The sequence below is a fragment of the Octopus bimaculoides genome, chromosome 3, assembly GCF_001194135.2.
Source record: "Octopus bimaculoides isolate UCB-OBI-ISO-001 chromosome 3, ASM119413v2, whole genome shotgun sequence".
NCBI classification, from domain to species: Eukaryota; Metazoa; Mollusca; class Cephalopoda; order Octopoda; family Octopodidae; genus Octopus; species Octopus bimaculoides.
In genome coordinates, this window is record NC_068983.1 from 73,874,467 (window position 1) to 73,885,283 (window position 10,817).

The 10,817-nt window shown below is 35.7% G+C and overlaps 1 protein-coding gene across 2 annotated transcripts in view; it reads left to right on the forward strand.

Annotated features, from left to right (window-relative positions):
- The window catches only part of LOC106880276 (feline leukemia virus subgroup C receptor-related protein 2), a 300,669-nt gene that overhangs the window by 229,693 nt on the left and 60,159 nt on the right, over window positions 1-10,817 (forward strand). For both annotated transcript variants that reach the window (XM_052966223.1, XM_014930149.2), the window contains exons 3-5: window positions 510-651; window positions 5,255-5,395; window positions 10,223-10,290. In XM_052966223.1, coding sequence (XP_052822183.1) covers window positions 510-651; window positions 5,255-5,395; window positions 10,223-10,290 — 351 coding nt within the window. The remainder of the gene's footprint in view (window positions 1-509; window positions 652-5,254; window positions 5,396-10,222; window positions 10,291-10,817) is intronic.

The window sequence follows — 10,817 nt, forward strand, 5'->3', positions numbered from 1 at the left end:
CAAAAGGCGTAGGTAGAAACTCCATAAGATGTACCTAGTGTAAGCTATGGACACATAAGGGGTGCAGCAATATAAAAGGAAGGCTAACTGGGAAGACAGTTTTTGTATGTTGCAAATGCTCAGGAGCAATAAACACTGAAAATGTGCAGAAAACAGCTTCTGTCACATTCCAGGGAGAAGAACTAGAAGTGCTTGATAGCTTCCATTACCTAGGTGACCAAGTCAGTAGTGGGGGTGAATGCTCTGAGAGTGTAGCTGTTAGAATAATAATAGCCTGGACAAAGTTCAGAGAGCTCCTACCTCTGCTGGTGACAAAGGGCCTCTTGTTCAGAGTAGACTGTAGACTGTAGACTGTGAGAGCACTTTTCTAACAACTGACAAGTGAGGCAGGCTCCCTCCTTATGACAAGCAAAATGGAATCATGTATATATATATATTGTGTTTTTTTGTCTGTTTGTTCATCTCTTATAGAACTTTTGATGATTTCTTTTATTTTTGGTCTCTTCTAGGTAGGTGTTGCTATAGGATTTCTTGTACCGCCTGTGATAATAACAGAAAGTGGTGTTGTAGAAGAAATAGGGCAAGACCTGTCACATATGTTCTATGGAACTGCAGGAGTTACAACTGCTCTCTTTCTTTTGTGTTTAGTTGGTAAGTACAATGTAAAAGCTTAATTTGTTTCTGTATTTGGTTTGCAAGACTCTTGATGTAAAACTGTATGTTGAAAGAGATGTTGTGTCTTGAGAAGATCATTATGCCAATAATAAGCACACACACACTGGTTCTATTTCACTTTGTTATTTCTATTTGTCAATTGGTTAATCATTTGACCAATTAACTCACTGATTGCTTGATTCATCGTTTTGTCAGTCAGTCAGTCAGTCAGTCAGTCAGTCAGCCATCTAGGTTTGTCAGAGTCCTTTTGCTATTTGCAACACCATTAAGGGCATTCCTTCTCTACTCCATGTTTGTCTGTCTCAGTTTACAGGTTCTGTATTTATATTCATATGGATGTGTGTAAGAATGTATAAAAATATAAATATAGAACCTGTAAATTAGGACACTGGCAGATCTGGAGTAGAGAGAGAGCATATCCTTAATAAGGCAATGAATGGCAATGAAAGGACTAAGAAATGTAGATAATTGATTAGTTGACCAAACGATTAATCAAACATGAGTTAATTGGTTAATTCACTAATAATAATAATAATAATAATAATAATGATAATAATAATAAATGCCCGGATGCAGTACCAGGCAGTGGCTTTCGTACCTTCTGATCTTAATTGATTGGAAGTGTTATCATGTACATTGTTTTGTCTTCGTATAAAAGATGGGCTACAGCAAATATTCTGCTTCATACCACAGATTTGCTTGTCAGTTGTTTGACCTTAACCAGTTGAGCATGTCCCTTGGTGGCTGATGATATGTGAATCTCTGATCATGAGCAGAAGTAGTGGGGGAGCATCATAGCCATGTTTTGAGAGGAATTCTTTGGGGTTTGAATAATTCACCTTTGGAAACATGGGTGTTTTGCTCAACATCCTTAAACAAACCTTATTCAGGGACCTTTTGAGCAGGATGGGCTACTCAACCTGAAGAAAGTTCTAACTGGACCCCACCTACGAGGTCATGCACTGTTTATCTTGATATGAGATCACCATGTCGCACACATATGGTTGTGATGCATGTGCCTGGTGTACTCTTATCAGACGGGTAGTCATGATGGGTATAATGGGCTTCATATATTTTACCCCAGTGTCACTTTGATGGCATGCACTGCTCTCTCACTCAATAATAATAATAATAATAATAATAATAATAATAAAAGAAGTGAAATAAAACCAGAACATGTGTTTATTTTTTAGCACAATGACCCTCCTGAGATACAACAAGATTTAAAGGCTTGTTTTACAACTTTTTTCACATTGTGTAAATCATATTGTTCTTGTGAGATATTCTATGCAGTTTTTATTATTTTTGTTTTTTGTGTTATTGGTTGTGAAAACTAATATCTTGTCTTGTGTTGTTCTTCAGTGTTTGTCCGACTCACTTCATTGGTGTTCAACATGCATTCTCTCTAATTTTGGAGAATTAAATTTCTCACAGCCTCTACAAATATTAAGTTTCACAATCTCTGATCTTTCCTGGCATTTCACATTCATAAGATATCACAAAAGCTACATCTGAAAGACTAGCCCTTCTCTTGAAACCCAGGAAATACTTAATTTCTAAGAGGTTATTGATTATTTTTAAAGTTCAAGTACAGCCCATACAGGTGTTCCTCCATCTAGTTTTGTTGTGTTGCATAAAGGAAAAAAAAATCAACAAAGCCTCACTTACCAACATACTACAATCACCTGCCAGTTGCTTGAAATGTCACAGACAGTGGGGTGCCATATGTTTAGAATCTTTCAGTTATGAAGGGGAATAGGAAACATTAACAAAAAAAACATGAAATGAAAACAACATATGTAAAGTCCTTGAGTGGAGTCATGCTCCATTGAAAATGTTGAGTAGGTTGGTAGTGGAAGTGTGTGTGTGTGTGTGTGTGTGTGTGTAAGAGCCAGGTCAGGCATAAGGAGATTCATAAAGTTTTCAAGAATCTATGAATTAGAAGAGAACGTATCACTTATGTGTGACTATTCAAGTGAGTTGACTGTCTGTGATTTGAGGTAGTAACTTCAGATGTTATCATATGGGATGGATCTAGTCGTTCTCATTCGCAAAATGAGCCCCACTTAATTTTGTTCAGATTGCTTTCAATTTTGGTGTATCGATGCAACTCTGAATTTTGATTATGGTCAACCAATTACTTTATCTCATAAATTAAAGAATTTGGTGTTATTTGGCATTAAAGTTGGAAAATTTGGGTAATTTTAGTCAATTAACAGAGTGGCATTAGCATCTTGTTACCATGACAACCACATGCTGTGGTTGTGGTTCACTGTTGTCTGTACTGCTGTTATCTATGTTGATTTTTTTACACTAAATTCTTCAAACCACGAGATTCTTTTCACACGCGTGTTTTGTTTTAATTTTTCTGTGTGTGTTAGTATATTACATATTTTTCTGTGCTTCTGTGTGTTAGTATTTATCTGTGCTTTTTTTCTTTGTTAGTATTTTTCTGTGCTTTTTTCTTTGTTAGTATTTTTATATGTTTTCTATTTCATATATTTTTGGGACTCATTGACTCAGATAGCTGGATTTATGATTTCACTAGGTTAATTTTGTTCATAAAAATTTAAATTAGGAGTATTTCTTAAATCGTTAGCTTCATATTTCAACAGCTTAACTGAAATTTAGCCCACGCAACAAGAACTGAAGGGGATATCGTGGAACAGAGAAACTGTGGGTGATACAGATAATTTGACATTATTTTTGAATTCTGCATACAAAAACATATGAGATACAGGTATTCTTTTCCTTGGGACAAATTCTTTCTTGACCAGTGTTATTCTTATCATAGTTTACAAATCCAACTTTGGAGTTTTGGAGACAGACGCCCCACACATGAATGCATAAATATACACATAAACTTATATATGAATACATACATCCACATATACTTATATATCAATAATGTACACAAATACATGACAGGCATACATAATATTGAAATACGCATAAAGTAAACACATGCAGCCAAATATATTAATATAACAAATTAAAAAAATAAAATAAAACCATACCATCAATGAAGAGACGAAAGAAACAGTAAGATGATACATGTTGGTTTTATTAGGTACTTCTGTTTATTTAGAAACCTACAATGAACAGGTCAGATACTAAACTCTAAATTTCACAGGGTACAACCTTAAAGTTGATACTGCTCCGCTAAATGCAGAAAATTTCTGTCACGCTATTGGCTAAAAATATACAGTTTTTTTTTTATTTTTAAACCTTTGTAACTTTTTTCTCCAATTTTTTTCTCCACAACATCATAACCTTCAAAGCAATGAGACTGGAAGGCGACATTATTAGAGCCGATTTTCAGATTTTTTACTGTCGTTCAAAAAAAATGCATATTTTGCAAATGAAGAAAACTAGATCCTATGGGACATTTGGTTTGAAGATCAAAGACAATTAAAACATGGCACATTGGATCCTGAAGCATGAGATCAAAAGATTTGAACTGATAAATCATTACCAGAAAACTCAAAAGATTGAGTGAGGATTGTGATACTATCAAACAAGATATAATTACTTCAGCCAAGAAGGTTATTGTTATTTCAACTTTGATCTTTGTTGTTTCTTGCAGTTGTGGATCATCTATCAGGACTCAGGGTGAAGAGCTGCATACAATGTTTGCAGTTTGTTCTCCTTGTATAAATTTAACAAAAAAAATGATATACTGTATTTGATGGTATAAAAATGCACAGGCATATTAGATGCACCTTAATTTGAACAGTGCATTTTCAAGATAAAAGTTTTTAGTGCATTAAAGCATATAGGGCATACATTGTAGTCCACTCAAAATACAACATGCTGCCAGTTTAAGAATCAATTCCATTGACTTTGGTTATGAGCCTAGTATCCTTACCACTGGGCCAGAAGTTTTCCCATGAAGTGTAATTTCAGTTAAAAAGGTTTAAAGATGAATAAACAAACATTATATGAGAAACATGGTACAAGTAAATCCCTTAACTCAGTTTTCAGTCATATAACTACTACTAATTGTTTCTAATAGAGGCACAAAATCAGAAATTTGGGGGAGGGAGTTTGTTGATTAAATCAAAACTTGTTGTTGATTGGTACTTTAATTTACTAACCTCAGAGGGATGAAAAGCAAATTTGAACTTAGTAAGATTTGAACTCAGTATATAAAGATCCAGAGGAAATATTGGTTTCAAATTTTGGCACAAGGCCAGCAATTTCAGGGAAGGGGTTAAGTTGATTACATGAATCCCAGGACTCAAATGGTACTTATTTTATTGACCCTGAAATGATAAAAGCAAAGTTGACTTCGGCAGAATTTGAACTCAGAATATAAAGACAAACAAAATGCCACTAAGCATTTTGCCCAGTGTGCTAATAACTCTGCCAGCTCACTACCTTATTCAGAGCAAATATTGTAAGTTATTTTGTCTGATATTTTAATGATTCTTCCAATCTGCTACCCTCATATTTCTAATAATAATAAAAATAAGAAAACTGCTTTATAAATATCATTGTTCATTAGTTCATTGATTTGAAATAAGTATTCTAAATTATTTCTTTTTTCTTAATTCCTTTCAACTCATTTATATTCCAGGCTTCCAAAAACAACCCCCAGAACCACCAAGTCGAGCTCAGATGTTAGCTCTTCAAGCAGGCTTGGGTACCAACAACTATTTGGTCACTCTCTTTCGGCTTTTAAAGAATTGGAGTTATACATTGCTGATGGTAACATATGGTAAGTAAACCCACAGTGATTTAGACATGAAGAAAAATATAATTTGTATACAACATTTGACCTAAACTCACAGAATGTAGAGCACTGTCAAGTTTCTTCTTTATACATATATTTTTTCTTGGTTTGGCTTGGCCAGGTGGAAGAGGTTATGCCTATGCTCTGTACAAGCACTCTCAGACCAACATGTTTTCCATTCCAGTTCATGATGGTACAGAATATCATTTATCAGCTGATTACCAATTTCTACATGAGTTAAACATAGAATAGTGATACATCGCAAAATGTCCCATATTATTCTGATATAGAAAGGTTAGTATGATAAAATACAGGATAAGAAGTTTGCCCAACTACATGGTTATGGCTTCATTCTCTCTGCTTGCTACCTTGGGCAAGCATCTTCTATTATAGCCTTGGGCTGACCAAAGCATTGTGAGTAGATTTGGCTGATGGAAACTGAAAGAAGCCTGTCATATATGTGTGTGTGTGTGTGTGTGTGTGTGCATGTGTGTGTGAGTGTCCTTGTCTTGACATTGTCTGAAAGTTGTGAATGGGCATCACTGTTGTACAAGCAGTACCATTCATTTCTGATTTACTGCAAGAACAATTCTGGCCAAGGGAAGTATATCTATCTCTCCTTGGAAACAGGTGAGGGTTGGCAACAGGAAGGGCATCCAACCAGAGAAAACCTGTTTCAATAAACTCTGTCTGATCAATGCAAGAATAGAAAAGTAGATGTTAAAATGAAATAATGAATATTATGGCATTCTTACATGAGTCTGACATAGACAAGCAGAGCACTTTGTCAATTCTGCATGATCCTGAAAAAATTGTAGAACACTGGTAAAGACAGGTGTAAGAACTCAGGTCAGTCATATCACTTTGAAGTAGTTCTATAAATGGTTTGAACCAACTTGGAGACTTAATGGGTGAGGATTGTAAACTGATCTTAATTCTAGATCTTATAGATATTCTGTGATTCCATACTCAAAATTGGCATCAAGTTTTTATGAGTTTAATCCAGAGGAAGGAGCTTTGCTGCAACTGGAGGTCACCATTTACAGCTTAAGTCAATCTTTTTCTTTCTTGTCTAAGTTCCATAGAACTAAATTTAGTACTTAATAGTGCAAATACCAGAAAGTTGCTATTTTCAAACCAGAAATCCAAGCGAGCAATATCCTAGCCACAGTGGAGAAAGTAAGCCACTGGATTTGGTTAAAAAGAGATGATGAGCAATGGTTAGAAGAATATTGAGTGATGCCTAGTAGACAGTTGATCGAGCAAGTGGAGTCTCATCTCAATGAGAGGGGTGGGTAGTGTGCAATAATTCTGTTGAAAGGAAGGCCCCAAAACTGCACGTTATCTCCTGAATGCGCACTGTTTTGAGGCCTTTTTATCAACCCTGTTAGTGTCTGATATGCAGAACTTTCAATTGGTAGCACTTGTATCTGAAAGTTGTTTGCAGTTAATCTATATGAATTATTTCTCACAATCAATTATTATTGATTGAGTGGATCAGCTTTATCCTTCCATTCACCTATACATTTATGTGTGTGTAGGAAATAATTATTTATCAAATAGGTGATAGATGCAGACATAGTTTATAGATGCAGACATGGTTTATAGGCACAGGCATGGCTGTATGGTAAGAAACTGGCTTCTTAGCCACATGATTCTGGAATCAGTCTCACTGTATGACATCTAGAGTGAGTGCTTTTCTCTGTAGCCTCAGGCAGACTAAAGCCTTCTGAGTGGATTTGGTGGACAAAAACTGAAAGAACCTGTCATATATGTGTGTATATATATATATATATATATATATATATATATATATATATATATATATATATACATATCTATATTTGAGTTTGTATTTTTGTTTGTCTCTCACCACTGTTTGATAACCAATGTTGGTTTGTTTATGTCCCTGTAACTTAGTGGTTCAGCAAAAGAGTTTGATACAATAAGTACCAAGCTGAAAAAAACAAGAAGTACAGATGTCAGTTTGTTCAACTAAAACCCTTTAGGGCAGTGACCCAGCATGGCTGAAGTCCAGTGACTAAAACAAGTAAAAGATAAAAGGTAATTGCATATATTTCCCAAAGGTCAAAAGAGAAGCATCCACCTCCAGCCAATTAGAATATCTCATAAACGTCAGTCACTATAATCTGGAATTTGTTGAGCTTGTTTAGTTGACCCTAATTGGCTGTTCATCTTTTGGGGCCTGTATTCTATTTTGCAATGTAGTTTTCTTTGTTTCATTTGTCATTACTATCATTCTTGATATAATTGCCCGTTTCAATTGTATTGTCGTTATAAATTGCTTTCTCTTGTAATTTCTCTATTGGTGAGAAACCATTATTGGTAAGCTGATAGAATTGTTAGAGCAATGAAAAAAGAAATGCCATTCTGCATTTTTTCCAGTTCTTTATGTACTATGTCCAAATCCTGTTGAGGTCAACTCTGTCCTTTATCCCTTTTCGCAAGGAAACTATAAAGTACCTGTCAAATACAGGTGCCAGTGTTATTGGGTGATCCCCCTCACTCAATATTTCTAACCCTTTATTAACCCTTTAACATTTAAAAAAGGCCATATCCATTCCAAATATTCTACCTGTTTTATATTCAAATCAGTTAGATCTGGCTTCATACACTTACTCTATGATGCCCTTCTAAAATAGACAATGACATCTTTGAAATCTTGAAGCTACAAAATGATGCACGGTTAATTCAGAATAATGTGAATAAATAAGCATTACATTTGACAGAGTAATCTGAATGTTCAAGGGTTAAAGTGGTGAGCTGGAAAAAAATCATTACTGCATTGAACATAATGCTTAGATGCATTTCTTCTGGCACTTCACATTCTGTGTCCAAATCCTGCCATGGTCAAACTTTACCTTTCATGCTTCAAGGGTCAATAAAATAAATACCAGTTGAGTATTGGGAGTCATTGTAATTGATTTACCTCCTACCCCCAAAATTCTTGTGCCAAAATTTAAAGCCATAATTACTACTACTACTACTACTACTACTACTACTACTACTACTACTACTACTACTACTACTACTACTACTACCTTCTTACCTGAGGAAGTCATTTTAAAAAGGAGAAGAAAGTACTTTTATGATGTCAATAATGGAGTGAGTTTCCATATGACCTTCAAGAAGGAACAGAAGAAAGTCGTGGTCAATACGTGGCAGGATGTCTGCTTCCTCAATTGGGGAAATGGATATGGAAGCATGTACCTGATTGTTAAAACACAGGATCAGGTGAGAAGGCAAAGCAGAGCTGGTGCGCCACATGCTCATCCACAGACATGTATTGAACTAGTTGGTGCCACATAACATTGACCTATGAAATATCAGGAACTTGGTCAATGATATTGATATGGACATGGACTTCTGGATTGCTGTATCCTTTGTGTAACAGTTCAAGTATGTGGTCAGCATAGGGATGACCCACAACATGTTGTCAAATGGGGATTTGCATACACCTTCAGGTCCTGATGACCCCTGATGATCTCAAAGCTATACTGAGGGAGCAGTGAGAAAGCCTGTCAGACTGGGATTGGTAGTGTAGAGCAGAAGACTGTTGTTACATATGTGAAGGCATCTTGAGAGCCTTATTCACATGAAGTAGGGGAAAAAATAAAGAAGAGAAAAGACAGTGGTAGACAGCAGCAATGACAGTGATAACAGCTGACCTCAGTGGTGAAGATCATGGCTGCTGCTGCTAATGCAGTTCTTATAGAACCACTGGTAGCAGTTTCAAGAAAGCCAAGACAGAAGTAGAGCAAACAAATTACGTCATTCTTACTGCCATTGACACTGGTGGGTGAGCAATAAAGTAGAACAAAAGAAGTCAAAGAGTTATCTCTTCTCCCTGTAAAGAGCCAGTATATAGAAGCTAAAAGCAGCAGTTCCATCACATCATCTTGTGGTGACAGAGAAGAGGTGGAGCTTAAAGAAGGGTGGGGAAATGTAGGGGAGAGCAAGAAAGAAAGAAGGGGGATAAAAAATGAAAAAATATATAAAGAGTTCAAATTAAAGACAAGTCACAGACACTCAGCTTGGTGAGCTTGAACTTTATGAGAATTATTATTAATCACTAAAACCTGACTAAATTGATGATAAATCTACAAATGAAGAAAACAATTTTATGTTGATTGAAATAGAGATTGACGATTGATGAGTACCTGGCACACTTAAAGTTTTAGTGGTTGTTGAAGACCACTTCAGTGGTTTACTAACAGGTAAGGGTCACTGCCCAGTTAGTGTCAGACTCTTAACCCTTTAGCACTTAAACCGGTCATATCTGGCCGAAATATTCAGTCCTGTTGTATCTTCAAACTGACCAGATCCAGCCCCTTACACTTCTCCTACAATATTATTCTGAAAATAAACAATCATGTCATTGAAATCTCAAAGTTATAAGATAATGCATGACTAATTCAAATCAATGTAAATAAACAAGCATTTCAATTTACAGAGAAATCTGAATGCTAGAGGGTTAAGGATTTGTTTTAGACCAAAGATGCTCCCAGTTTCTGGAAGGTGGCCAAAATGAATGGAATTAAGAGTCAGAAGATGTCCTGACTCTATCTATGTCACAGTAGCTTTTCACTTGAGTGGATGTCACAGTGGATGTCACAGTAGCTTTTCACTTGAGTGGATTGCCCTTATTTGTTAGATTTGTTTTACTAAATTTTTAACCTGTTTCGATATATATATTGTACTATGACCCACCCACCACTTTCCTTGTTATATGTTGTCACATTTTATTATTATTATTGAGATGTTGTTGTTTTGGTTACCTCTTCTATGCAGGAATGAACACTGGATCATACTATGCTATCTCAACGTTACTAAACACAGTTGTGTTGAAATACTTCCCAGTAAGTATGCTTCCTCTATTGATTTGTCTTTTATGTCCCTATTGGGGCAGGCTGTGTGATTAAGAAATTCACTTCATAACTATATAGTTCTGGGTTTGATCAAATCACACTATGACACCTTGGGCTAATGTAATCTTAGCTTGATTAATTCTTTATAAACGGGAATTAGTAAAAAGAAACTGTGTGGTATATATATACCAGGCTGAGTAAAAAGTAAGCAACGTTTTGAAACATGAAATTCATCACAATATATTTCAACAATGTGGAATTTTTATTCATCAAAGTAAGTACCATTACAATCAACACATTTTTGCCAATGAGTTACAAATTTTACTCTTTTACTTGTTTCAGTCATTTGACTGCGGCCATGCTGGAGCACCGCCTTTAGTCGAATCAAATCGACCCCAGGACTTATTCTTTGTAAGCCTAGTACTTATTCTATTGGTCTCTTTTGCCGAACCGCTAAGTTACGGGGACGTAAACACACCTGCATTGGTTGTCAAGCGATGTTGGGGGCCAAACACAGG